Genomic DNA, 27,389 nt, shown 5'->3' on the forward strand with positions numbered 1-27,389 from the left:
TTTTAAGACAATGAGTAGGCTTATACAACTATTCACGTTTTCCACATTCTTGTCCCATAGTTTTTGTAGTAATACTGTAACTACATTTTCAGAGCATGCAGCTATTATATATACCATAGTATCTCCCTTACAACCATCATTTAGTTTAAGTTCTATAGTTATATATATATTTAATTCACTACCATTTCGCATGCTAATGTTACCTCATCAATTTGCTCATCTGAAGCTCATTCCCTAGTGAACTCCTTAGAAAGGGCTCATGGGAACAATATTACTTAGTTCTTACCTGTTCATAACAGTTTGTATATAGCCTTTAGATCTGAAGTTCAGTTTGGCTAGATATAAAATCCTTCTCTCATATTTTCTCTTTCATTAAATTTCTTAAATATGTTACATTCCATTGTCTTTTGGCATAAACCATTGTTAATAACTCTGATGAAAATCTTGTTTTCTTTCCTTTGTAAGAAACTTGGTCTTTTTCCTAAATATCCATGGTGTTATTTTTGCTTTAAAGTTGAGTACTTTCATTAGAACAATTTTGATGTAGCTGCCCTCATTTGATTTTATTATATACATAGTAATCCCTTTCAGTATGTATTACAAGGCCTCTTTCATTTCTGTAAGGTTTACCTGAATTATGGTCCAGCATGGTAGCCGGATTACACCTGTAATCCCAGCACTTTGGGAGGCTCAGGCCGGCAGATCACTTGAGGTCAGGAGTTTGAGACCAGCCTGGCCAACATGGTGAAACCCCCTCTCCACTAAAAATAAAAATTAGCTGGGCATGGCGGCATGTACCTGTAGTCCCAGCTACTCGGGAGGCTGAGGCAGGAGAACTGCTTGAACCTGGGAGGCAGAGACCATCCTGGCTAACACAGTGAAACCTCGTCTCCACTAAAAATACAAAAAATTCTCCGGGCGTGGTGGCGGGCGCCTGTAATCCCAGCTACTCTGGAGGCTGAGGCAGGAGAATGGCGTGAGCCCAGGAGGCGGAGCTTGCAGTGAGCCTAGATCATGCCACTGCACTCCAGCCTGGGCGACAGAGTAAGACTCCATCTCAAAAAAAAAAAAAGAACATAGGTAAACCAGTGGAGACAAGATAAATAGAGACCTGGGTGTGCTCATTGTCACTGGGTTAGTGTTTCTTGGCCTTTTCAGTGTCTAGAGTTAATGCATTTCTTCTTCTTCTCAGGATAAATTACATCATGATGCTTCCAATACAAATTCAGAAAGATAGTGCTTTCGTTTAACTCATCCATCTAAGCTTTATTTCCTTTCTATCATGCTGAAAATCCTAGTTCTCAATTACACATTTCATTCTTTGTTAGCCAGGATGGTCTGGATCTCCTGACCTCGTGATCTGCCTGCCTCGGCCTCCCAAAGTGCTGGGATTATAGGTGTGAGTCACTGCACCCAACCACATTTCATTCTTTATTTGCTTTTGCCTACCACATACAAACAACTATTTCAAAGTAATAGCATCAAGTCTACCACTAACAATAGGATTACTAAAAATAGCTTAAGATTTTTTCTTTGCATTTTTTTTGTTGTTGTTGCTATTGTCCTTAGAGTATATATCCCTAACTGGGGACGTACTTTCACGTTTTACTGTATTTTAAAGTCATTGAAATAGTTCCTCTTTGTGTGATTATCTCACAAGCTCCATATACAGTTAGGTTTCCTTGATTTTTCTTAATGAGGAAATCTAAATTTATTTGTTTACTTCTAATGGAAGAGTAAGTCCATTAACATTAACACTTACTGATATTATTAATATACATGGCCTCAATTTTATATTGTTAAATGTTACATACTTTGTGTGTATGTAGTTTCTTTTTAACTATGTGATCTATCCTGTTTACACATATAGTTTCTCTTTCGGCTTATAGAAAGGTTCTTATTTTTGTTCTGCTGATTACTTTTATATAATACTTTGTAAGAAAATATTTTCTTTTAGAAATGTGTACTCAAATATATATATGGATGAAATTGTATGCTATCTGGAATTGTCTTCTAACTGATCCTTGGTTGGGCATGGGCGGAGTGTGAGGTATAAGCCAGGCATTGGCAAATTATCTGTAAAGGGCAAGATAGTAAATACTTTAGGCTTTACTGATCATACAATCTCTGTCAAAGCTGCTAAAACGCTACCTTTGTAGTGTGAAAGCAGCCACAGACAATATGTAAACAAATGGGTATGGCTATGTTCTAGTAAAGCTTTGTTAACAAAAATAGACAGTAGGCTGAATTAAGCCCATGGGTTGTAGCTTGTAAATCCTGGTTTAGATGAAACAGATTGGCCATGAGGTGACTGTTGTTGACGCCAGGGCACTTAGGATTCATTAGATCATTTTTCTTTTTGTATGTTTGAAAATTTCCATCATAAAAAATAAAGTAAGGTACCTTCTGGATAAAATTTTAGGAACAGGTAGTTGTGCCTATTCTCCCTATTTTATATACAACTCTTAATAAACTAACCAGAAAGTAGCTCCATCTAGAGAAGTATTTTTGGTTTTATTTTGTTTTATCTTTTCAAGCTCTCAAAGAAGCAGTATGTTTGACTCTTAGATCTTAAAATGAGAAATACCTCTAAACCATCTCCACTGGTTCGATTTCTCTGCATTCTGTTGGCTGGCATTTTGAGTAATCAGTCATTTATTCCCTCATCTAGGCATCAGAGATAAAGTGTCTGACTGGGATGAGTTTCTGCGGCAGACCCTGATAGGAGCATGTAGTCCTCCTGTTCCACTGCTAGAGGGCGTGAGTATTACTATATGCCACATCGGCGTGGAAAACCCATCTGATCTTTCAAAGAATCTTAAAATCGGTTGCTTATTTATCACTCTGAAGCGAATAAACATTATTATTCGAGACATAGGCACAGGTATTGGGAATTTTAAACTTACCCTTAGAGGTTGCAAACTGGTGACTTGCCTAGTGCCTAAATATTTTCTGAATTAGTTGCTAACACATAAAAAATCTAATTTCCCAGATTCTTTTATACAGTTGGAAAATAGGACCTTCTGAGGGCTTTCACTCTGAAACTAAGCAGGGGTTGATTCTGCTTCAAGGTGGACATTTGTAACTCCCACCCCAGGTGACTTGGAGACCCCAACCCACCCTTTTTTTTTTTTTTTTTTTGCTCAGAAGACATTGGACCTGTTGTACTCCTGCCTTCCACCTGCTTTTCACCAGTCCTTTTAAGTTAGTGTAGCCTTTGAGCTTGTTAATGAATATAGATCTCTTGATTTTGTGAAATGGATTTATTGGTTATGACATTTCTAAGTTATATCTTGTCACTTTCTGTCATACTAGCAAAATTCTTTGTGGCATATATGAAACACAGTGTATAAAGGTTCCCATCCCTCTACATCATTGCCAACACTTGTTGTCTTTTTTATTATAGCTGACTTAGTGGGTATGAAGTGGCATCTCATTTTGATTGACATTTCTCTAAGGGCTATTGATGTTGAGTATTTTTTTTGTGCTTATGGGCCATTTCTGTATCCTTTTGGAGACATTTCTTTGCCCATTTTAAAGTGGGTTGTCTTTTATTATTGAGTTGGATGTATTATTATGCATTCAAAATATACATGCATTTCAAAATATTGAAAATATTTTTTCCATTCTGTGGCTTTTTATTGTTTACAGCATAAACATTTTTTATTTTGATGTAATCCAGATTATCTTTTTTTCTTTTGTTGCTTGTGCTTTTGGTATCATATCTAAGAAGGCTTTGCTTAACCCAAGGTCAAGAAGATTTACTCCTGTATTTTCTAAGAGTTTTATGGTTTTAGGCCTTACATTTACTTCTATGATCCATTCACATTCCCTTTTAAATTTTGATTGATGAATACTCTATTTCAAACTGGTTTTTATTTTTTGTACTCTGACTCGTTTATATATGCTTAGCCAGGGCCTGACACGTACTAAACAGTAACATTTTAATGAATGGATGAATTGATAAACTATTCTACTCTTCATTGACCATGAGTCTGCCATGCTGACTTTTAGCTCTGAATCTTTTTCTTCATTTGTTCATATGTCCCTTTGCATATCTGGATATGTAAGTGTCACAGAGCAGTTTTTACTGGGAAAAAAATGTAAGGTTGTGTATTAGAAATGGTTAAATGATAACTTGATAATGAATTTCTTTTCTTTATTGTAGTTTTTAATATACTTCTAGATAGTGAGAGTTAAACTTTTCCTTTCCATCGCTGTAATCAAAAGCTTTTACTCTGTTCATTTGAACATTGTTATGACATCAATAAAAAATCAGAAACAACTGAAATACTATCTGTAGGTAACTGGATAAATTATTGCCCATTTACAATGTAAAATATCATAAAATACTATAAAACATGAGGAAGAGTTATATATGCTATTGTAGAAAGATACCTATGATGTACTAAGTGAAGAACAAATTAAGAAACAGTATGCAGTGTTTCTATTTTTCAAAACATAGAAACAGACAGACTGGCAGAGGTGGATATTGACTTGTATGGAGAAAAACAGTGTATGCCAAAGTGTTTCTTGTGGTTCTTTCTTTGAGGTGGGATTATAGGTGACTTTGACTTTTGTCATGTTTGATTTTTTTCTTTAATGATGATGATGGTATTTTGATATTTGCTTTTTTTTTTTTAAGACAGAGTCTTGCTCTGTTGCCTAGGCTAGAGTGCAGTGGCATGATCTTGGCTCACCATAACCTTCACCTCCTGGGTTCAAGTGATTCTCCTGCTTCAGCCTCCCAAGTAGCTGGGACTGCAGGTGCCCACCACCACGCCCGGCTAATTTTTGTATTTTTAGTAGAGACAGGGTTTCACCATGTTGACCAGGCTGGTCTTGAACTCCTGACCTCAAGTGTTCTGCCCACCTCAGCCTCCCAAAGTGCTGGGATTACAGGTGTGAGCCATCATGCCTGGCCCATATTTGTTTTATAATAGATGAGGAATTATTATATTTTAAAAATTCTTACTAAATAAAACTACATAACATAATCCTAGAGCTAGAGATATGTTAGAGCAATTTTACTGCATTATAGATAGTCTTTAAGATAAACATTTTCATATCACCTAGAAATAATACTATAAGAGGTTTGTATGATGATAGACAATTTAGTGTCAGTGGCTTTTGAATAGGTAAAAAATACGAAGGCTGGTTTGAGATCATTTAGAAGGTGGTTTTCAAAATATTATATTAATTTCTCTTACTGGATTGTTTCACTTTTTAATCCTATAGCTCCGTAATGGGAGGAATCCTTTAGATCTCATTGCTCCAGGATCCAGACTAGAATGTCAAGCTTTTCAGGACTCTTTAAGCACTTGGATTGTTACCGTAGTAGAAAACATTGGAGGAAGGCTGAAGCTACGTTATGAAGGACTTGAAAGTTCTGACAATTATGAACATTGGTTGTATTACTTGGATCCATTTCTTCATCACGTTGGTTGGGCTGCTCAACAGGGATACGAGCTTCAGCCTCCTTCAGGTGAAGAGTAATAGAGCATTTTTCTTCTGTGGCATTAACATGTTATGTTATTAATATCTCTGAGGCTAAAAAAAAAATATTCTACATATTATGAAAACCTTTGTTAATTATCATAGTAGAGCTGTAACAAAACAGTTTATATGGAGTTGTTAAACTAAGTGCCTATTTTTCTTTTTTGTTCTTGTTGTTCTGTTTTTGTTTTTGTTTTTTTGTTTGTTTGTATGTTTTTTGTTTTGAGACAGAGTCTTGCTCTGTTACCCAGCCTGGAGTGCAGTGTCATGCAACCTCCACCTCCCGGGTTCAAGCAATTCTTGTGCCTCAGCCTCCCCAGTAGCTAGGATTACAGACACATGCCACCATACCTGGCTGATTTTTGTATTTTTAGTAGAGACGGGGTTTCACCATGTTGGCCAGTCTGGTTTCGAACTCTTGACCTCAAGTGATCCGCCCACCTTAGCCTCCCATAGTGCTGGGATTACAGGCGTGAGACACCGTACCTGGCCAAGTGCCTATTTTTCTTTTCTTTTTATTGCTTTTATAATTTACCGCACTTATTGATATACCTCATAGACTTCTGTGCCAACCCATACTGACCCTTGACCTAGATAAAATAAAGAAAAAATTATCTAGGGAGCATTTAGCTAGGTATATAGAAAATTGGGTCACAGCAAATTGTTGATTAAAAGAAATACCAATAATATTGGTATTTCTGGAGTTAGTTTAAATCAATTTGCATTTATTATTATGTGCCCCAATTTGGATGTTGTATTACAATTTTATGGATTACAGCAATCCTTATGATCTTACTGTAGGTATTTTCATAAAGCCAAGCTGTCCAGGCTCTGCACAGAGCAAAGTGCTGAAGTTAAGGTGCAAGTTCTTTAAGTGTAGAGGGATATAAGTGGGCTTGAATACTTTTCTAGTTCCAGTGGAAAGTGACTTTTTTTTGTTTATGTGAATGCTTTCAGGACAGGTAAAAAGTGTAAGTTTCTCATCATCTAAAGCATGTTGTCATGTTTTATTAAAGCCATCAGACATCTAAAAAATGAAGCTGAGTGGCAAGAGATTTTGGCCAAAGTGAAAGAGGAAGAGGAAGAGCCATTACCATCTTACTTATTTAAGGTAAAAACAAAACATGTGATAGATCGGTATTGCTCCTCTTACAGTAGAGTAAAGCAACGCCAAAGGTGAAAGTGTAAAGTAGCCCCTGCAGTCGGTAAGAATGGAGGGTGTGTTAACACTGGACTGATGATCATCCTTGTTTTCTTCTAACAGTTGTCTAGATTTTCTCCCCAAGTTCTCCTGAAGTAGTTTGAATCTTTTCTTTTCTACCCTTAACTACATACCCCTAACTTATAAAATAAATTTGTTTTTTCCTCCAGATATTCCTTGTCTTTGAATGTAGAGAGTAGAAGCACTTTGTGGTTTTGTTTTTTCCTGGATAGTTTTTTCCAGAGAAGAAAATTATATTGGCTAGTTTTGCACATTTAAAAAAAAGAAGAAAACTATAGGATTTACCAGAGCTGGATATTTCTATTAATCACAGTAGGATTCAGCTACATGTAAGTGTAAAATTGATTCAGATACTATGTTTTCATCCCCTTTTGGTGTCTGCATTTCAGGACAAACAAGTTATTGGCATTCATACATTCTCTGTAAACATGAAATTGGAAGCTGTAGACCCCTGGTCTCCTTTTGGGATCTCTCCGGCTACAGTTGTTAAGGTAAAATGGGGATAACTCTCTTGGTAAGAATCCCTGTCAAGGTGACTGGTTTAGGAAATTGGTAGTGTTTTGATCTTTAAGCTCTATTGATCCAACCCATTTTTCCTTCTAAGCCGTGCAGTTAGAATTACTTCTGTGCATGTTTTGTATTTGTCCAGTTTGCTGTGGCCAGTTCCTTCTTCAGAGCTTGGTAACCCTAGCCAAAGCAATCTTGGGCCTGGGCACTAGACTAGTAGGGGACGCATTCTTTGGGGCAGGCCTAGCTGTATATAAGTAAAGGAGATTTAACTCCTTTAGGAGGCAGGGTATCTGTAAAGTTGGAGGCAGGCAGTCTCATCAACGTCTAACTAGATGCAGAGCTCTTTGGAATGAGGAGATGAGTGGGGATTAGGCAATTAGTGTTAAAAGTTCTAGCAGTGGCCTGGTTCCAGCTATGTATTCCAGATTCAGATTTAATCTTTTGGAATACTGACAAAAGTAAGAAGTAAGGTTATCAAGGCCCTGCTCAGTCACTACAACTGAGGCATTGGCCAGAGAATTTCAGTTTCCAACTAAAGCAGAAGCACATTTACTGAAAATAGAAGCCAAAGTTGAATGTGACTAGAGGAATAGTTGCTTGGCTGCTAAATTGTCAGATCTATTGAGATTTAAGTTTTCCCTGTCTTGGAAGATTATTCTCAAAGCAAGGAGGGATTCTGAGCCTGAAAGTGGGGCCAGAAGGCCCTATCTAGAGTCTGAAGGGAGGGCTAGTGGGAAGCCAGAGGAGGTTCATAAAGTTGTCTCTTTGGCTGGGCTCAGTGGTTCATGCCTGTCATCCCAGCACTTTGGGAAACCGGGGCAGGTAAATCACCTGAGGTCGGGAGTTGGAGACCAGCCTGACCAACATGGGGAAACCCCGTCTCTACTAAAAATACAAAATTAGCTGGACGTGGTGGCGCATGCCTGCAATCCCAGCTACTCAGGAGGCTGAGGTGGGAGAATCGCTTGAACCCGGGAGGCGGAGGTTGTGGTGAGCCAAGGTTGTGCCATTGCACTCCAGCCTGGGCAACAAGAGCAAAACTCCGTCTCTAAATAAGTAAATAAATAAAGTTCGTTCGTTGGCATTTGAAACTGGGCTAGGATTTGAAAAACTAATACACAGTAGCATAAGCTTAAACTAAGCTTCTCACTAAGTTTAGACTAAATTTTGTTCAGAGCCCAACTACATGGGTTTGGATCCAGGTTTTGCTTCTTCCTCATTTTGTAACCTAGGGCAAGTTATTTAACCTGTGTTTGAACTCATTCTCCTTATCTGCAAAATGGAGTTGATAGTGGTACTTGGGCCAGGTGTGGTGCTCATGCCTGTAATCCCAGCACTTTGCGAGGCTGAGACAGGAGGATCACTTGAGCCCAGGAGTTTGAGACAAGCCTGGGCAACGTAGCAAAACCACGTCTCTACAAAAATTAAAAAATTAGCTGGGCGTGATGGTGCATGCCTGTTGTCCCAGCTACTCAAGGGACTGAAGTGGGAGGATCAGCTGAGCCCAGGAAGTCAAGACTGCAGTGCTTCAGTGAGCCACGTTCATGCCACTGCACTCCAGCCTGGGTAACAGAGCAAAATCCTGTCTCCAAAAAGTATATATATATTTTATATATATATATAAAATGGTACTTACCTCATTCGATTAAGAAGATTGAAACTGAATTGATACATGAAAAGCATTTAATTAAAACAGTAATTATATGCATTATGTAACACAGAGCTAACATTTAGTGTTTAGTATTATTAATACCCACATGATTATGAACTTTTGTAGTATGTTTGGCTGTGCCACGGAAAAAGCACATGCATTTGTCTATTTCACCTATTAATTGCATGTATAGGTTTTTGATGAGAAGTACTTTCTGGTGGAAATGGATGACTTGCGACCTGAAAACCACGTGCGGCGATCCTTTGTGTGCCACGCCGACAGTCCTGGCATCTTCCCTGTGCAGTGGAGTCTGAAGAATGGCCTACACATCAGCCCCCCTCCAGGTACACATTTGCTCTCTTCTGAGTTGTTACTTGAGAGCTTCTCCTTGAGATAAGACATGTCAGATGGCATTGCTGAAATCTTTTGTCCCTCTCCTCATGCCCTAGCCTGTTCCTAACGTTTTTGGGGTCTGAGAAAAGTGTAAGGAAAGGTCTAGATTCCATATATTTACATATTTCAAAGTCTTAAATTGAGCTAAAAAACTATTAAAGAGAGTGTGTGGGCTGGGCACAGTGGCTCACGCCTGTAATCCCAGCACTTTGGGAGGCCGAGGCGGGTGGATCACGAGGTCAGGAGATCAAGACCATCCTAGCTAACATGGCGAAACCCCGTTTCTACTAAAAAATACAAAAAATTAGCCGGGCGTGGTGGCGGGTGCCTGTAGTCCCAGCTACTCGGGAGGCTGAGGCAGGAGAATGGCGTGAACCTGGAGGCGGAGCTTGCAGTGAGCCGAGATCGCGCCACTGCACTCCAGCCTGGGCGACAGCAAGACTCCATCTCAAAAAAAAAAGAGAGTGTGTTCTATCCTCTGACTTTGTTATCTGTGCCCTCATAACCGCCTAGAAAGCCAGGTTCGAACTTGGGTTCTGTGCTGGCTCCTTAGTTCCATTTATGTCTGTTAGGGGTGGCAGAGGGGTGGGCTTGGATGCACAGTGAGCATTTGGGGCTGGCTTAAAGAAGAGGCCATAGAGCCAGAATTAGAAGGTAGATTACTGATTATCTTTAGGTGTCTGAGTCTAATCATGGAGGGAACTTTCTAGAGAGAAGTTTATGGTGAAGAGTAGGACTCAGGCAGTAGGTAGGAAAATAAAAGCTCGTTTTCCTGATATTTGCAACTTTGCAAAATATAGTCTTTGATCCTTTAATCAAGGCTCTTAATTAATGGGTTTAGTTGAGCTTGACTGAAATTTTTAATATTTTTAAACTTAGATAATCTAGAACATTTCAGATGTTTATCTGATTTTTTAATATTAGCAAATCAGATTGTTCGGTTGGCAGTCTATGTATATGTTATTAGTAGGTTTTCAGTAAAGCATAGCATCACTTTCCAAATGGTGACTGCCGGAACACTGGGCTGGAAGTACTCTTTCGTGTTAACAAGGGTCATGCACTCAGAACCTTTTGTCTTTCATTAGCTTTTATTCATCCAACAAACATTTACGTAATGTTTACTGTAAGCCAGGCATTGAGCTTATTCCTAGGAAGAGTGACAAGCTCAGTGAGTACAACCCAGCCCCTTCAAGGGGCAAATAGGGGGAAATATTAACAGAACTTCCTAGATTCTCCTCCATTAGTGAACACAGCAGAAGAATGCCTGGTTGGAGGGTATGGTGTGGAATAGCCACAGAAGGAAGTTCTTGCTTTGCAGGTACGCTCTGGATATCCCAAGTTCTTTACTCTTCTTGTCACCTCTATATGAAAAGGAAGAAACAATTGTTAAAAACACTGAAGCCTTCAGTGTTGTTATAGACAAATCAACTGTGTCTTTGTAAATAGAGGGAAGGTAGTAGATAACTGAAAATGGCAGAAAATGTACTGTCAGGAATTGAGGTGGGGGCAAAGGGAGAACATGGTGCCAGTCTCAGGTAGGCAGGGACTGTTGGGCTGTCAGAGGGCATAGACTTGAGTAGCCTGTTTTTTGCCTATGAGACATTAAGCTCTCAGGACGCTGAGAGCAGCTCAGACACAGTAGGCAGTTGAGCCTTGCTCAGCTCTTGCCTGCAGATGGTTCTGAGTCAGCAGCAGCTTGGAGATGCTTCCGTCAAGAACCTTAGTAGACTTAAGTGGGGTGCTAAGCTTGTTTTTTCTAAAATAAACACATGATTTAGATTATAAAAGCATTGATATTTTGTAATATATGAATCTGAAAATGACAAGAGCATTTGTAGCAGTGATATCTGAGACACATTTCAGGAAATAGCTTTAACAAAGAAAAAAAGTCTTTGTCTTTGCAGATTAACTAGTACTATTTGCTGTCTCTTTTCCTTAAGAGCCTGAGCCCTTTAGAATTGACAATAAGAGTGGATTTATATATACAAATCAAATCCATTCATAACTGTCTTAAATTCTTTTGGCAAATTGCCAGCAACTAATCCTATAAAATAGTGCTCAAAATAAATGCCTAGTTTGAAATTTGAAAGTTTAAAAATGTATCCAAAGAGTCTCATTGTCTTACTACAGTTTGACCAGAGTTGCTCTATTTTATAAAATTAACAGTGCTCTAGATTTATAGAATGCTTTTTGCCCCTCTGAAATGATCAAAGTTGTCAGACTAGCAGCACTGGAAGTTGTGAGTGGACCCTTGGTGAGTGGTGAAGCCAGGCAAGCATGTGCAGTGTGGCAGTGTGAATCATTGTTCATTTATCCCCACCTAGGCTACCCAAGCCAGGACTTTGACTGGGCTGACTACCTCAAACAGTGTGGTGCTGAAGCTGCTCCCCAGAGGTGCTTCCCTCCGGTGAGGACCCCCATGACCTCATGGCTACTATGCAGGGCTGCGGGGACTGCTGCGCTTCCCTTGCTTTCCGTGGTTATTACTCTGAGGATAATCATCTCACTTAATCCAGATGAGCACAGTGGTGATTATAATCACATGGTCTAAAGGAAAATACATTTACTGCAGAAGTGAATCAGTTAGTTTGCTAATTAAGTTAGTTTTATAAGTTTATTGGTTTTATTTTTTCTTAGCTGAAATCATGTGAATTTGAAATTTTATGATTATTTTTCATGATTCAATAATAGGAAAAACTGTTGAAATATTAAGTGGAGAAAATTGTTAAGCTTATTTAAATTCTTCTATCCAAATAATACATGCATGTGGTTTAAAAGCCATGTAGCAGTAAAAGGCTTAGAAGGTAAAATAGCAGTCCCCGCCCTACCCCTTTTCACAGTCTCCCTTCCCAGAAGTAACTACTTCCTGTTCTTCTCACTGTAATTCTAGTAGTTGTATTTCTTCATTTTCAAAATGGAAAGCTTCTATCTTTTGAGTCATTTATTTTAGACATGTCACTTGGTTTTAATTTTAAAACTTTGACTTTATTAAAACAAATTAACATCACCCTGTCTTATGGTACTGAGTCTGTTGGTTCTATATTATGATAAATTAGCATTTAGTTATTTTTTGTTTCCTTTCTTCTCTGTCTTAACCTGTTCTTCTTCCTTTAGAGTTATGTTACAATTTTTGGTTAAATACAAAATGAATTTTTTACATTATGATATGCATTCAAATATTACAGCTGAGCACTACAGTTTTGTTTTGTTTTGAGACAGAGTCTTGCTCTGTCACCCAGGCTGGAGTGCAGTGGCATGATCTCGGCTCACTGCAGCCTCTGCCTCCCGGGTTCAAGAGATGCTCCTGCCTCAGCCTCCCAAGTAGCTGGGATTATAGGCGCCCACCAGCACACCCACCTAATTTTCATTTTTATAGTACAGACGAGGTTTCACCATGTTGGCCAGGCTGGTCTCGAACTCCTGACCTCAAGTGATTTGCCCACCTCAGCCCCACAAAGTGTTGGGATTACAGATATGAGCCACTGCACCTGGCACTGCAGTATTTTATGATTGTTTCTTTTAAAAATTTTTATCCTCAATAATAATTTCCTTGTTTTTAATTTACTTAATTTTCTTTTATCTATTGCTGCTGCTTTCCACACCTCCCAGTAGTCTCTCATTAGCAAAAGCAGTCACATCAGGAAATTTGTGATTCCTAACACTTTTGTTAAAGAGACATCCCTCTTAGCAACTTCCACTCTCTGTCTCTCTGGATGGGTTGCTCTTTAGACTTGCCGTGTAGTTTTTGTGGGTTTTATTGTTGTTGTTTGTTTTTTTTGTTTGTTTTTGTTTTTTTTTTTAGATAGAATCTTGTTCTTATCGCCTAGGCTGGAGTGTAGTGGTGCAATCTCAGGTCACTGCAACCTCCGCCTGCCAGGTTCAATCGATTCTCCTGCCTCACCCTCCTGAGTAGCTGGGAGTATAGGTGCCCGCCACCATGCCTGGCTAATTTTTGTATTTTTAGTAAAGACTGGGTTTCACCATGTTGGCCAGACTGGTCTCGAACTCCTGGCCTCAGGTGATCCACCCACCTCGGCCTCCCATAGTGCTGGGATTACAAGTGTGAGCCCCCGTGCCGGCTTTGCTGTGTAGTTTTAATCATGGAAATGCCCTTGTCACCCAGGGAATTGCCCACTCCCTTTTTGTATGATTTGGGGTCCCTTGTTTTGTAGAGATCTCATGGCCTCCTCTTCCTTGGTTTGCTTCCTTGTTTTGATGGATTCCCATCTCTCAGTAGCTTCCTGTAACGGTGCAAGGGAAGTAAAGTTTTGTTGACACTGTATATTTGAAAATGTCTTCACTCTACTAACTTGATTCATAATTTGGCTCAATGTGGAAGTTATTTTACTTGAGAATTCTGAAAACATTGCTCACTTGTTTTCTAACTTCTAGTGTTACTGTCAAGAAGTTAAAAGTTATAAAGCTATTCTTATTTTTGTTCTTTTGTAGATGACAGGCTTTTTTGCCACCTCTCTGGAAGATTATAGAACCACTTTTCACAGTGATGAATCTTGATGCAAGCCTGTTTTCATCCACTGTGCTGGGTTCTCAGTGGGCACTTTCTCTCTGGATCTTCATGCCTTTCTGTGTTGGGAAATTTTTTTGAATCACTTCTTTGATTTCCTTCCTTCCGTTTTGTCTCTTTTCTCTTTCTGGAAGTTCTTTTATTTGGTTATGGCCCTCTGGATCAAACCTCTGCTTTTAAATCTTTTATCCTTTGTTTTATGTTTCTTAGTCTTTTTGCTTTGTTTTCTGGAAGATTTCCTAAACTTTGTCTTTTGACCTTCCTTTTGAGTTTTTAATTTTTGGCATCATGTTTTTTATTTTCTGGAACTCTGAATAGTTTCTCTCTCTCTCTCTCTCTCTCTCTCTCTCTTTCTCTCTGTCTGTCTGTCTTTCTTGAGATGAAGCTTTGCTCTTGTTGCCCAGGCTGGAGTGCAATGGCATGATCCCGGCTCACTGCAACCTCTGCCTCTCAGGTTCAAGAGATTCTCCTGCTCGGCCTCCCTAGTAGCTAGGATTATAGGTGCTCGCCACCACACCCAGCTAGGTTTTGTATTTTTAGTAAGGATGGGGTTTCACTATGTTGGCCAGGCTTATGTCGAATTCCTGACCTCAGGCGATCCACCCACCTCTGCCTCCCAAAGTGCTGGGATGACACATACTTCTTTATTTTATTTTAGTTTTATTTTTATTTTTTTGAGATCGAGTTTTGCTCTTGTTGCCCAGGCTGGAGTGCAGTGGCGCGATCTTGGCTCACCACAACCTCCGCCTCCTGGGTTCAAGCGATTCTCCTGCCTCAGCCTCCCAAGCAGCTGAGATTACAGGCATGTGCCACCATGCCCGGCTAATTTGTTTGTATTTTTAGTAGAGACGGGGTTTCTCCATGTTGGTCAGCCTGGTCTCGAACTCCCAACCTCAGGTGATCCACTCGCCTTAGCCTCCCAAAGTGCTGGGATTACAGGCGTGAGCCACCGTGCTCAGCACTTCTTTATTTTTAATGTCATACTATTCTTGCTCTAAGGATGCAATAGTTTTTCTTATCTCTCAGAGGATGTTAATTAACACCCCTAATCCACCCCACACACACACACCTTTTGGGAAGTTTTCTTCTTGCATAATCACTGCTTTTTCCAAGTTGATTGTCTGTTTTGGTCTCTCTTACTCTCAACTTTCATCTTCTTAGGTGTCTAGTAATTCTTGGTTGTTGCTATATTTAAGAATGGGTGGCTAAAAGGAAGAGCTGATTGGAAGCTCTGAGCAGGTAGATGGAGCTTGTCAACCTTGAACTTTCCTATCTGATTGGCCATTTGTTGGGGAAACCCGAATCCATATCATTATGTGTTTCTTCTTGGGCTTATCATATCACCATAAGAAGTGTCTTCTAGTCCTCTGCCTGGTGGGTAGAGGCGGAGGGCTGGGCCTCTCAGCAGTCCATAGGCTAACCGCTGTTTTTGTCACGGCATGCATGCCCTCAGCAGTTCCTTGTGTCCTCTTACCTAGGCATCTTCTCTTTTACCCTATCCAGAGGATAAGTCTCACCTTCTGTAGGGGAGAGGAAGGAATGGTTTCCCTAATGCATGGAGTCGAGGAGCCAATGGCATAACCTAAATGTTTCTTAAATGTTTTCAACAAATCCTCCTTGTTTTGACTACTTCTTCTCTACCTCCAGTTGCCTAGTACCTGGTTCTTCACTTTCTTTACTGCCAGCATAGATTCGCCTTTCTTTAACTTAGTTTCTAGATCCTGTTCTAAATTTTAGCTTATAAAATGTTGTTTCCTCTCCTGTTACATCCATCTTAATATAGATATTAAGTTTTTGTCTTCAAAACAGAAGCAAACCAAAACAACTTTAATTTTTAAGTTAGGTGTCAGAAGAGAGAACACTCAAATGCAGATGTTCAATTGTCCATTTTGACTCGGATGCTGGATGTTTTTCTGTTTTAAATGACCCTTTCCCACTGTTGATAAACATTCTTTATCCTGATTGCCTTTTATGATACACATACAAGTATGAACCAGGCAGTTTGTGGTATGATAGGGTGCTTTATGTGAGGGGAAGTGAGTCAACAGTGTTGATAGCCACTTGATTCAGGATACAGAACCTTAGAGACTTTATTTCATTGATACCTTGTAATAGCACAGCCAGATAGGAGTTCTCAACCTCATCTGACAGGTGAAGAAACTGAGGCAAAAAGAGGCTATACAGCTTGAGCAAGGTCAATAATGCAGGAATATCTGACATCAAAGAGTGTACTTCCTGAATACTTCCTATAACACCAAGAAAGGCAGACATTTTCCTTTTGCTTCATTAAAAAGCAAAAAAATGCAAAATAAATGTTATCTTTAAACCTAGGGATTAAATACTACTTGAAAAAGGTTTTCTGGCTGAGCACATGAGTTGATACTGTGTTACTCCAGTAAATGGATTTGATTCATTCATTTTCTAGTTAATTTCTGAACATGAATTTAAAGAGAACATGAAGCTTGAGGCGGCGAACCCCCTTCTCCCTGAGGAAGTGTGTGTTGCTACCATCACTGCAGTGAGAGGCTCCTACCTGTGGCTCCAGCTGGAGGGTGAGTGCCAGCACTCCAGAAGCCTTCCTGTGACCACTCTCCTTTGAGCTTCCTTTTTAATCCTGTAATGTGGTCTGTTAAACTTAATGGATTAGTTAAATGGGGATCTTGTTCAGAGACTTTTGTAATGCAAGACTCTAAGCGAAACATTTATTTTTCTGTCCTTGGCTTTCAAATTTCAAATTTTAGGAAATGAATACGAATAAAAATTCTTTACTATAGAGTCCCCTATTTTCTGGAAGGAGAAAACATAAGTCAAATAGCATGTATTTTGATGTGACCAAGTTATATGAGCATGAACATTAACACCTAGCTTATTGAAGAGATCATATTTTGGTTGCTGCAGCCCAGTGGAACCAAAAAGTATATAGAGTACAAATGATAAACTGTACTAAAAGTAATATTCAATAATTGGACAGGTTTATGAATGCAAGGCACTGCATGAGTAGTCAGTACTATGGTTACTGTATATGTCCTGAGCTGCTTTTTTAGCCTGCTACCAAATAGTCAGACTTTGAGACGGTACCTACTATTTCTGATTTGTAGAATTCACATTTAATGCGGATATCAAGGGTAATACTGAATGTAGACTTTTATGCAATCCTTGTTCAGCAACTTGCCAAATCACTTCCTGATTTGAATTCACTGTTCTTCTTTTCTGGCTTACTCCCGAAGTACCAGAACTGATGTTCTCATTGAGTAGAATTGTCACCTTTGCCATTTGGTTTCTATTTGTCTGAAATGACTGTGATACTAACCGTCTGAATGATACCAGTGGTAGTTCCAGTTTCTTATTTGCTATTGCCTAGCTTAAGTGTCACCTTGTATATTCTCTACCCATTTTGGTCCTGATACAGTTTTACATGGGGGACAGTTTACTTTCTTTCATAATGTTTATCATACATGAAAATGTATGATTTCTGTGTCAAGAGACTTGTGTCTGCATTATTACAAGAGTAGAACATTATCTAGAAAATAGTTTATGAAGAAGGTTATTTAATGGTCTAAAAAAAGTTTTTTGTTTTTTGTTTTTAAATCTAAACAGGTTCTAAGAAGCCTATACCTGAATATATTGTGAGTGTGGAATCCATGGATATATTTCCTTTGGGCTGGTGTGAAACCAATGGCCACCCCCTCAGCACTCCTCGCCGAGCACGAGGTATCTGTCTACTTCTAGGTTAGAGGATTGATTGTTAAATAATCTTCTGTGTGGCTGCTGCCAGTTAAAACTAATCTGGACATTTCAGAGGAAAAAAATGACATTCTGGTTATCTGTTCCTGCACAGGAAATTATTTATTGTAACAAATATTTAATACCTTACAGTTTCTGTGGGTCAGGAATTTGGGTGCAACTTAGGTGGGTCCTCTGGATCTGAGTCTCTCACAGGCTGTGCTCAATTATCAGCCAGGGCTCCAGTCATCTCAAGGCTCACCGTGGGGAGGATCTGCTCCCAGCTTTATGCAGATGATTATTGGCAAGTGTCTTAGTGCATTCTAGCTGCTGTAACAAAATGCCACACACTGGGAAGTTTATAAATGACAGTAATCTGTTTCTCACAGTTCTGGAGACTGGGAAGCCCAAGATCCAGGCATTGGCAGATTCAGTGTTTAGTGAGGGCGCATTTCCTGGTACATAGTTGGCACCTTCTCGTGTCCTCACATGGTGGAAGGGACTACTAGCTCTGTGGGTCTCTTTTGTAAGAGCACTATTCTGCATCATGAGGGCTCTGCCCTTGTGACCTAATCACCTTCCAAAGGCCCCATCTTCTCATACCAGGACATTGGTGGATAAGTTTCAGTGTGAATTTTGGAGAATACAAACATTCAGACCATAGCAGCAAGAATGCGTCTTCTTTTGGGCTATTGGACTGAGGGCCTGAGCTCCTTGCTGGGTGTTGGCTGGAGCCTTCCTTTAGTTCGTTGCCATGTGGGCCTCTCCGTAAGGCAGCTCACAGCATGACTACTGGCTTCTTTCAGAGTGAGGAAGCGAGAGAGCAACAGAGGTTGAAGAAAATGGAAGCCAGAGTCTTTCTGCAACCTAACCTCAAAAGTGGCAACCCACTTTCCCCCTTTTTAAACAGCTTTATAGTGTTATAATTGACATACCAACTATCACCATAGTCAGATTGAGAACATTTTCATCATTTCAGAAAGAAGCCCTGTACTCATTAGCAATCAATCCCCACCCCCAGCATCCACGAATCTACTTTCTGTCTCCATAGGTTTGCCTATTCTAGACATTTCACATAAATGGGATCATGGTCTTGTGTGACTGGCTTCTTTCACTTAGCATACTGCTCTCAGAGTTCATTCATGTTGTAGTGTGTATCTGTTCTTTATTCCTTTATATAGCTGAATAATATTCCATGCTATAAATATAACACATTTTGTTTATTTAACAGTTGATGGACATTTGAATTGTTTCCATTTTTTGACTATTAAGAATAAGTTTTATAGTTTTCTTCCTTGCTCTTCTCTAAGAGTTTTATAGTTTTAATCCTTATGTTTAGATCTTTGATCCCCTTTGGGTTAAGTTTTATATATGATATGAGGCAGGGGTCCCCAATCCCTGGACCGTGGACCAGTAGTGGTCCATGGCCTGTTAGGAACCGGACCACACAGCAGGAGGTGAGTGGCGGGCGAGTGAGCATTAGTGCCTGAGCTCCACCTCCTGTCAGATCGGGGCGGCATTAGATTCTCATAGGAGCGCGAATCTTATTGTGAACTGTCTCATGAGGGATCTAGGTTGCATGCTCCTTGTGAGAATCTAATGCCTGATAATCTGAGGTAGAACAGTTTCATCCTGAAATGACCCCCCCATCCCCTGGTCCATGGAAAAATTGTCTTCCATGAAGCCAGTCCCTGGTGCCAAAAAGGTTGGGGACCACTGATCTAAGGTAAGTGTCCAACTTCATTCATGTGGATATTCAGCTTTCCCAACACTTACTGACCCAGGGAGCCTTGAAAATACTATTTTTGCTCTTTGTGTAAAGACCCCTACCAAGAAAATGTGCTTCAGTCTAGATATTCAGACATAAACATTAATTTATAGTACTGTATGTGTGTATATATATACACACACACACACACAGAACCAAGTTTTAAATATGCTAATGTAACCTTAATACATGTATAAATTTGCCTTTGTCTTTTAATTTTTCTTGGCATTTATATTTTTTTTTCTTCCTACAGTACATAAACAGAGGAAAATTGCAGTGGTTCAGCCAGAAAAACAGTAAGTAATATAATAATGTGTCTGAACAGTTCACAAGTTAGAATATCTAGAAAAATAACTATTTCAGAGGGTATATTTCCTCATTTTCTCAGATGGAAGGATAATTTTTTAATTCAACATTTGATCATTTGTATACTTTGGAGTATATGTATTTTCTAAAATGACATTATATACAAAAGGGTACAATGCATTCCCAAGATGGTGTCTAAATTGAGTTTTCTTTGGCTTTTAGAGCCTTAAGGTAGTTGAATAAAAGAAAGAAAATAAGAGTCCCCATGCTGGTGTTCATTAAGGAAGAGCAAAAATTGTAAATTAGGATATGATTTGTCACAGTGGAAAAAAATAAAGCTTGGGGTAGAAGACAACTCTAAAAGAAAAGACACATTCAAAGGAGTGACTTTGTGCCCATCAAGAAATTCTTCATTTGTAACATACCTGCACACATAGCTTTTGAGAAACAGTTAATTAGTAATGCCTTCAAACCTTAAAAGTACAAAGGTTTCTGTGTGTATATGTGTGTTTTAAAACATTGGGTGTTGAATTCTCTATTAATCTTCTGGGGCTGCCATACAAAATACCACAGGCTTGGCGGCTTTAAGCCAGCAGTCCCTGACGTTTTTGGCACCAGGGACCGGTTTTGTGAAAGACAGTTTTTCCACAGACTGAGGTGGGGAATGGTTTCGGGATGAAACTTTTCTACCTCAGATCATCAGGCATTAGATTCTCCTAAGGAACGTGCAACCTAGATCCCTCACACGCACGGTTCACAATGGGGTTCCCATTCCTGTGAGAATCTAACGCTGCTGCCGACGTGGCAGGAAGCTGAGCTCAGGCTGTAATGCTCCCTCGCCTGCTGTGTGGCCCCATTCCTGACAGGCCATGGATGGGTACTGGTCTGTGACCCTGGGGTTGGGGACCCCTGCTTTAAACCACAGAAATTTATTTTCTTACATTCTGAAGGTTGAGAAATCCAAGATCAAAGTGCTGGTGGATTTGGTTCCTGGTGAGGGCACTCTCCCTGGCTAGCAGATGGCTGTCTTCTGGCTGTGTCCTTGCATGGTGGAAAAATCTTTCTCTCCCCGGCACCCCCGGACCTCTCTCTTCTTATAAGGCTATCAGTGCTATTGGATTACGGCCTACCCTATGACCTCATTTAATCTTAATGATCCCCAAGGCCCTATCTTCAAATACAGTTACACTGAGCACTACGGCTTCAACATATGAATTTGAGTAGGGGGAAACAATTCTGTATATAGCAAATTCTATAACTACCTAAACCTTTGTAACTATGTGGGTAATAAAACTAACAACAGAAGTGGAGAGAAGGGCCATAGACATTTACCCCAAGTAGAGAAGTGAGATGATAATGAAAAAAAGACTGGCCTTGGATTTTTCCTTGACTTAGTTGCCAAAACTGATCCAAAGCTTTAGTTAGGATGCATTCTAAAAGATAAATTAGGCTTTTTTCAGTGATTGCTACATACAGAATAAGCCTCTGGGTTTTTAAAAATAACATAATTTGTCTTTAATTTGAAAATCAATGGATGAAGAAAACAGACCCTATATAAAGTTTCTGTTCTTTGACTATTGAAAAATGAGTAGTTTATTTGTGGTTTAAGCATCTCACAGGAAATTTTGTAATTTTTTTTGCCCAATAAATGAAGAGAAAATTTGAATATGTAGTATCACAATGCTATATACAGACGTCCATTGGCTCATTATGCCCTATATATAGTTTTAAAAACAATTGTTCTTTTTTTGTTTTATTTTGTTTTATTGGTTTTTTTTGAGATGGAGTCTCCTCTCTCGCCCAGGCGGGAGTGCAGTGGCACGATCTCGGCTCACTGCAAGCTCCGCCTCCCAGGTTCATGCTGTTCTCCTGCTTTAGCCTCCCAAGTAACTGGAACTACAGGTGCCCGCCACCACGCCCAGCTAATTTTTTGTATTTTTAGTTGAGATGGGTTTTCACCATGTTAGGATGGTCTTTATCTCCTGACCTTGAGATCTATCTGCCCGCCTCGGCCTCCCAAAGTGCTGGGATTACAGGCGTGAGCCCGGCCTTGTTCTTTAAAAAAAAAAAAACATCAAGGGAGTACCTTCTGTTACAGATTTTGCAACATGCCGCGTTTGCTTTCTTCTTAGATTTGAAGGAAACTAAGCCTCACACTTTACTGATCTTAAGGATTATCTCACTATTTTACTGTGTTTTCTTGACCCAGAGTACCGTCCTCGAGGACTGTCCATGAGGGCCTGAGGAATCAGGAGCTGAACTCCACAGAGTCAGGTATAAGCATATGTCATCTTACGGAAAAGAAGACTTAGTTTCTTTTAATGGACTATATCTTTTAATGATGTATAGGATATGACTTCATAGAGGGGTCTCTTAATTGTGACTAGAGTTATAATGGTCTAGGATGTGTTTAGTTTAATAATCATCTCTAGGCTGATAGTTCCGTCCATTTCTAATAGCCATAGCTATTCTTTACTGATCACCCCTTGTGTGCGAAGGGCTCAGATGGTCGATGTTACCATCCTTGACTTTAGCTAAAGAATCTGAAGTTTTCCAGGCAGTGTTCTTTCTTAAGCTAGATGGTTGAGAGGTAGAGGTTTATTCTTTTTAAAACCCTTTTTTATGATTTGCATACTTTGTATATACATTTCACAATTTATGTGAAAAAAAATAAAGCATTGGAAAAAGAAATTGTCCCAGAGGCAATGCCTGATAAATGAGACAAAGATCCTTGCTGGAGGTTCAAGTCTTTTGTCCAGGGTTCTCTCTTGAATTATTCTTAACGTCTACGTGCTTGTTGTATAATGTTTAGCATCCTGGCTCTGTATATTCTAGCACAGATTGGGCATTCAGATGATATTTAGTAAATGCCTAGAAGAGAAATCAAAGCTCAGAGAGATCACACGGCTTACGAGTAGAAAGGACAGAAATGAAACTGAAGTCTTTCACAAATTTGAAACCCATACTTTCGTCTCTTCTACCCACTGCCTTTTCATTACATCATTTGTACATAGAGGGTTAGGACTGTGTAACTCCTTGCTTTTGATGCATTCCTGGCCATTCAAATGCCTACTGAAACCACAGAATTTAAGACATTAATATCTTCTGCACAGCCTCAGCCAAGGCCTTTTGGTTTGGGTTTTGTCATAGGTCAGGTTCCCTGGGAAACAGAGTCTGAGACTCTGACATATGCATTCAGAAGTTTCATTGGGGAGTATTTTTGGGAACAGCTCCTTGGAAGGAATAAAGGAAGTAGGATTGGGCAGAGAGATAAGTTGAACCGTGATGCAGTTGCAACAGAAGTTTCTTCTATTTCTACTGGGAGCCCTGAAGCTGATCTAACCACTCAGAGTTGATCCTAATTCAGGTGTGGTGGCCACACTTTACTGACCAGTTATTGGAAGTAAGCCACTGCTTCCTCCTCACGTCACAAGGGGCAAGGTGGCCCTCTCCTGCTGAGAGCAGTACCCAGCTCAGGGTGATTCCAGAATAGACTTAAACCTGAAAGCCAAAAGCTGCCAACATACCTAGCAGCGGGGACATGAGTGCCTTAATCCTGAAGAGAGGCATTTGGGTTACAGGGTTCAACTGGAAATGTGAGCACCAGCATACCGGTCACTATGATATGCCATCCTTTTTTTTTTTTTTTTTTTTGAGACAGGGTCTCACTGTGTCACCCAGGCTGGAGTGCAGTGGTGTGGTATCAGCTCACTGCAACCTCCACCTCCTGGGCTCAAGCTGTCCTCCTACGTCAGCCTCCTGAGTAGCTGGGACTGTAGGCATATGCCACCACAAGTGGCTGATTTTTTTTTTTTTGGTAGAGATGGGGCTTCACTATGTTACCCAGGCTGGTCTCGAACTCCTGGACTCAAGCGACATGCTCCCGTCTTGGCCTCCCAAATTCCTGGGATTACAGGCATGAGCCACCACACCTGGCCATGACCATTCTTAATTAAAGAGAAAACATTATGAACTGCAGGATCCTTTCAACAATGGGCGTGTGCACATGTCTTTTCTTAACATTGGATTAACAGGCATATCTATTAGAAGAGCTTCTCTGTGGTTTTTAGCAGTGTTTTAGTATCTTTGAATTTTTTACATTCAACAGCTGACATGCCTACCACTATGAGGGGATTTTTTAAATTGAAGGACAGTATTGATTCAGCCAAGTAGTTGAAGAAAAGGGTCTCTAGACCCAGTTATACCCCACAGTACAAAAAAAACTTAAGAGATGTGGTCACAGCATACTTTTAGCCCTCTGAGAAATCTCAGAGATGGGAGAGCTCTCACAACATCAAAGGCTGCCAACATTAGTTTGGTGGTTTTTTAGGAGACAAGCTGTAATTCTAAGTAATATTCGACAATTTCTATAAATATTCCAGAATAGATTATTGAAAGTTGGTTTTTGAAGACCTGGAAAAGAAATCATTGATCGTCCAGAATCCTCATGTGTTCTTGGAATACACCCTCCACTTTCTTTATTGATAGAAGATAGGGTTCTTCTATCAATTTTGCAGTAACCTAGGAACTAATCAGCATGTTAATTCAGTACCCTGTTTGATTTCAGCAGAGTGATAAGCTCTGTAAGTTACTTAAGAGCATTCTCAGACAACATGTTAAGCTTCAAAGTAAGTAATTCCAAACTTTATGTTAATATAATGGTACATGTGCTTGGTTTTTCCTCCCTGGCAATTCAAGCTTTGGAAACATGGGGTAGAGAATGACTGTTTTGAATATTTGTTTCTCTTCATTTCCCAGTTATGATTAATGGAAAATATTGCTGTCCAAAGATATACTTCAACCACCGTTGCTTCTCAGGGCCATATCTTAACAAAGGAAGAATTGCTGAGCTGCCTCAATGTGTAGGACCTGGGAACTGTGTTCTGGTCCTTAGAGAGGTAAGGTTCTGGCCTAGAGCAAAATAACTTGGAAATTTCACAGCATTCTCCTATGGTCATTTCTACAGGGAGCCACATGCCATAGATGTGACAGTTCTAGGTTTTATCAAAAGTTACTAACTTTTCTCATGTTTTGGATAGTGAAGAGGGTATGTAATTGTTTCTCCTTCCTAGGAAATATTCACGTAAACAATTCTTCACAAAGCAGGTTCACCTCTGTCAGGGTAGAAAGGTCTTCTGTCAGAGACCAGAAGAGAACTATACAAAAGTGAACTGTGAGATTACTCTATGACTGAGAGGCCGTGGCTATGTGGCATTAACCTAGTGGCCATGATAAAGCTACACATCTGCTGGGCTTTTTGTTCTTCCCAACCAGTATGATATGCTGCAAGTAACAGATAAGAGACCTTTCAGCCCTCAGGGTGGCACGTCAGGATCTGGGGAAGCCAGAGCTTCTGGACCAGACTCCTCTAGCCACAAGAAGCCTCAGCTGTCTACACAGTGGTCCAAACAAATATAATTTTCTGTGTGTACCGTGGCTGCGAAAGCATTTGGAAGCATGTTCTGGAGCAATTTGAAAATCATGGTACCTGTTTTTTCCTAACCATAACATTTAAAAAATGTTGAAGAGGTTTTGGTACTCTCTTATTTGCATCTTTGGGTGGCTGTAATATCTCTGATACTATTATCTTAACATTTGTTAATTCATATGACTAGAATTAACCTCCTAAATGACCTTAACATTTTAAGGGAGCGATGACAAGATTCTAATGGTCTACTTTTCTCCTTCCCAATCTGTGTTTCTGCTTTAAAACTGAGCTCAGGTCCTCACTTTACTTATCAATGCAGCCTACAAACCCAGCCGTGTCCTTCGGGAGCTCCAGCTGGACAAAGACTCTGTGTGGCACGGATGTGGGGAAGTCCTAAAAGCCAAGTGAGTAGACTGCTTGTTTTTACTATTTACTTTTACTTGTCTTTAAAAAGTCACAGAATCGGCAGAGCATGGTGGCTCACGCCTGTAATCCCAGCACTTTGGGAGGCCGAGGCAGGCAGATCACAAGGTCAGGAGTTCAAGACCAGCCTGGTCAACATGGTGAAACCCCGTCTCTACTAAAAATACAAAAAGTAGCCAGGCACAGTGCACGCGCCTGTAATCCCAGCTACTTGGGAGGCTGAGGCAGGAGGATTGCTTGAACCCAGGAGGTGGAGGTTGCAGTGAGCTGAGATCGTGCCACTACACTCTAGCCTGGGTGACAGAGTGAGATTCTGTCGCAAAAAAAAAAAAAAATTCACAGAATTAGTTCTGTGGATAATATCAGAGGCCTTATGTTTCCTCTGGCAGGGCTTTTTCAGCTATTTGTGGTGAAGGACCAGGCTTGTTTGTCTTTTTCAGATTTCCATTCTTTCATAGATGAAAGAAAGTCTCTACTCAAAGTACAAAAATTAGCCAGGCCTGATGGTAGGTGCCTGTAATCCCAGCTACTTTGGAGGCTGAGGCAGGAGAATCGCTTGAACCTGAGAGGTGGAGGTTGCAGTGAGCCGAGATCATGCCACTGCACTTCATCCAGCCTGGGCGACAGAGCAAGACTCTATCTCAAAAACAAAAAGGAAATAAGAAATTTAATACACAAAAATGCAAGAACAATTCTTGTTATTAGATGTAAGAGACATAAAATTACTTTTCCAAATTAGTGTGAAAGGTTATAAACATGTACTCTTGCTTTCTGATCTTGTCATGGACAGATGGCAATTGGCAGGTGATACTAGTCCTTGGACAACAGTCTGAGGATCACTGCCAAGGGTAAAGAAAGACTTAGTGAAAAGTAATTTTCTTTTAGAGCAGTTAGTGAAATTACTGTTTGAAAACCTGAACTTAGGAACAGAAAGCAGGAGCTTAATTTTGCTAATTTAAATAACTCAGCTTTTAGTTGTCATAGCTTACCAGATTTGATTTGATTTAAGTTCAATATGCAGAACTTCCTTGTTGTTTTCAGGGCCCTCGAACTATAAAGGACATAGAATATTCCAAGAAGCAAAAATATTTTTTAGGTGTATTAATATGTTTGATTTTTCTCTGGGTAATCATTAGCCCAATACATTTGGCATCTGATGTCTTCCAATGGCAGATATAAAGGAAAGAGTTATCGGGCTACTGTTGAGATAGTGAAAACAGCAGATCGGGTGACTGAATTCTGCCGGCAAACCTGTATCAAACTGGAATGCTGTCCTAACCTCTTCGGTCCACGGATGGTTCTGGATAAGTGTTCTGAGAACTGTTCTGTACTTACAAAGACCAAATACAGTGAGTCATGTTTTTCCAATGTGTTAACCGTAGCAGCTGACCATACCTTACATCTTGGAAGGTTTTTTACTTTACAGACATTCATATATAGCAGAGGCACACGAACTTCTTCCGTAAAGGGCCAGATGATAAATATTTCATGCTGTGGGTCATATGGCTTTCTGTCATATATTCTTTCTTGATGTGTTGTGTTTTCATTTTTTAAGAACCTTTTTGGCCAGGCACGGTGGCTCATGCCTGTAATCCTAGCACTTGGGGAGGCCAAGGTGGGTGGATCACTTGAGGTTAGGAGTTCGAGACCACTGCACTCTGCCTGGGTGACAAAACAAGACTCTGTCTCAAAAAAAAAAAAAAGAACTCTTTTAAAAAATGTAAGGGTACAGCCAGGCGCGGTGGCTCAAGCCTGTAATCCCAGCACTTTGGGAGGCCGAGACGGGTGGATCACGAGGTCAGGAGATCGAGACCATCCTGGCTAACACTGTGAAACCCCGTTTCTACTAAAAACACAAAAACTAGCCGGGCGAGGTGGCGGGCGCCTGTAGTCGCAGCTACTCGGGAGGCTGAGGCAGGAGAATGGCGTAAACCCGGGAGGTGG

The 27,389-nt window shown here is 40.1% G+C and overlaps 1 protein-coding gene across 13 annotated transcripts in view; it reads left to right on the forward strand.

Moving 5' to 3' along the window:
- The window catches only part of SFMBT1 (Scm like with four mbt domains 1), a 148,708-nt gene that overhangs the window by 114,951 nt on the left and 6,368 nt on the right, over nt 1-27,389 (forward strand). For all 13 annotated transcript variants that reach the window (XM_017862496.1, XM_017862487.1, XM_017862494.1 and 10 more), the window contains 13 exons: nt 2,672-2,760; nt 5,239-5,485; nt 6,513-6,607; nt 7,108-7,209; nt 9,073-9,223; nt 11,597-11,679; nt 16,223-16,349; nt 17,395-17,508; nt 19,542-19,584; nt 21,804-21,868; nt 24,353-24,492; nt 25,317-25,426; nt 26,619-26,794. In XM_017862496.1, the coding sequence (XP_017717985.1) occupies nt 2,672-2,760; nt 5,239-5,485; nt 6,513-6,607; nt 7,108-7,209; nt 9,073-9,223; nt 11,597-11,679; nt 16,223-16,349; nt 17,395-17,508; nt 19,542-19,584; nt 21,804-21,868; nt 24,353-24,492; nt 25,317-25,426; nt 26,619-26,794 (1,542 nt within the window). The remainder of the gene's footprint in view (nt 1-2,671; nt 2,761-5,238; nt 5,486-6,512; nt 6,608-7,107; nt 7,210-9,072; nt 9,224-11,596; nt 11,680-16,222; nt 16,350-17,394; nt 17,509-19,541; nt 19,585-21,803; nt 21,869-24,352; nt 24,493-25,316; nt 25,427-26,618; nt 26,795-27,389) is intronic.

The sequence above is a fragment of the Rhinopithecus bieti genome, unplaced genomic scaffold, assembly GCF_001698545.2.
Source record: "Rhinopithecus bieti isolate Rb0 unplaced genomic scaffold, ASM169854v2 scaffold_64314, whole genome shotgun sequence".
Lineage (NCBI taxonomy): Eukaryota > Metazoa > Chordata > Mammalia > Primates > Cercopithecidae > Rhinopithecus > Rhinopithecus bieti.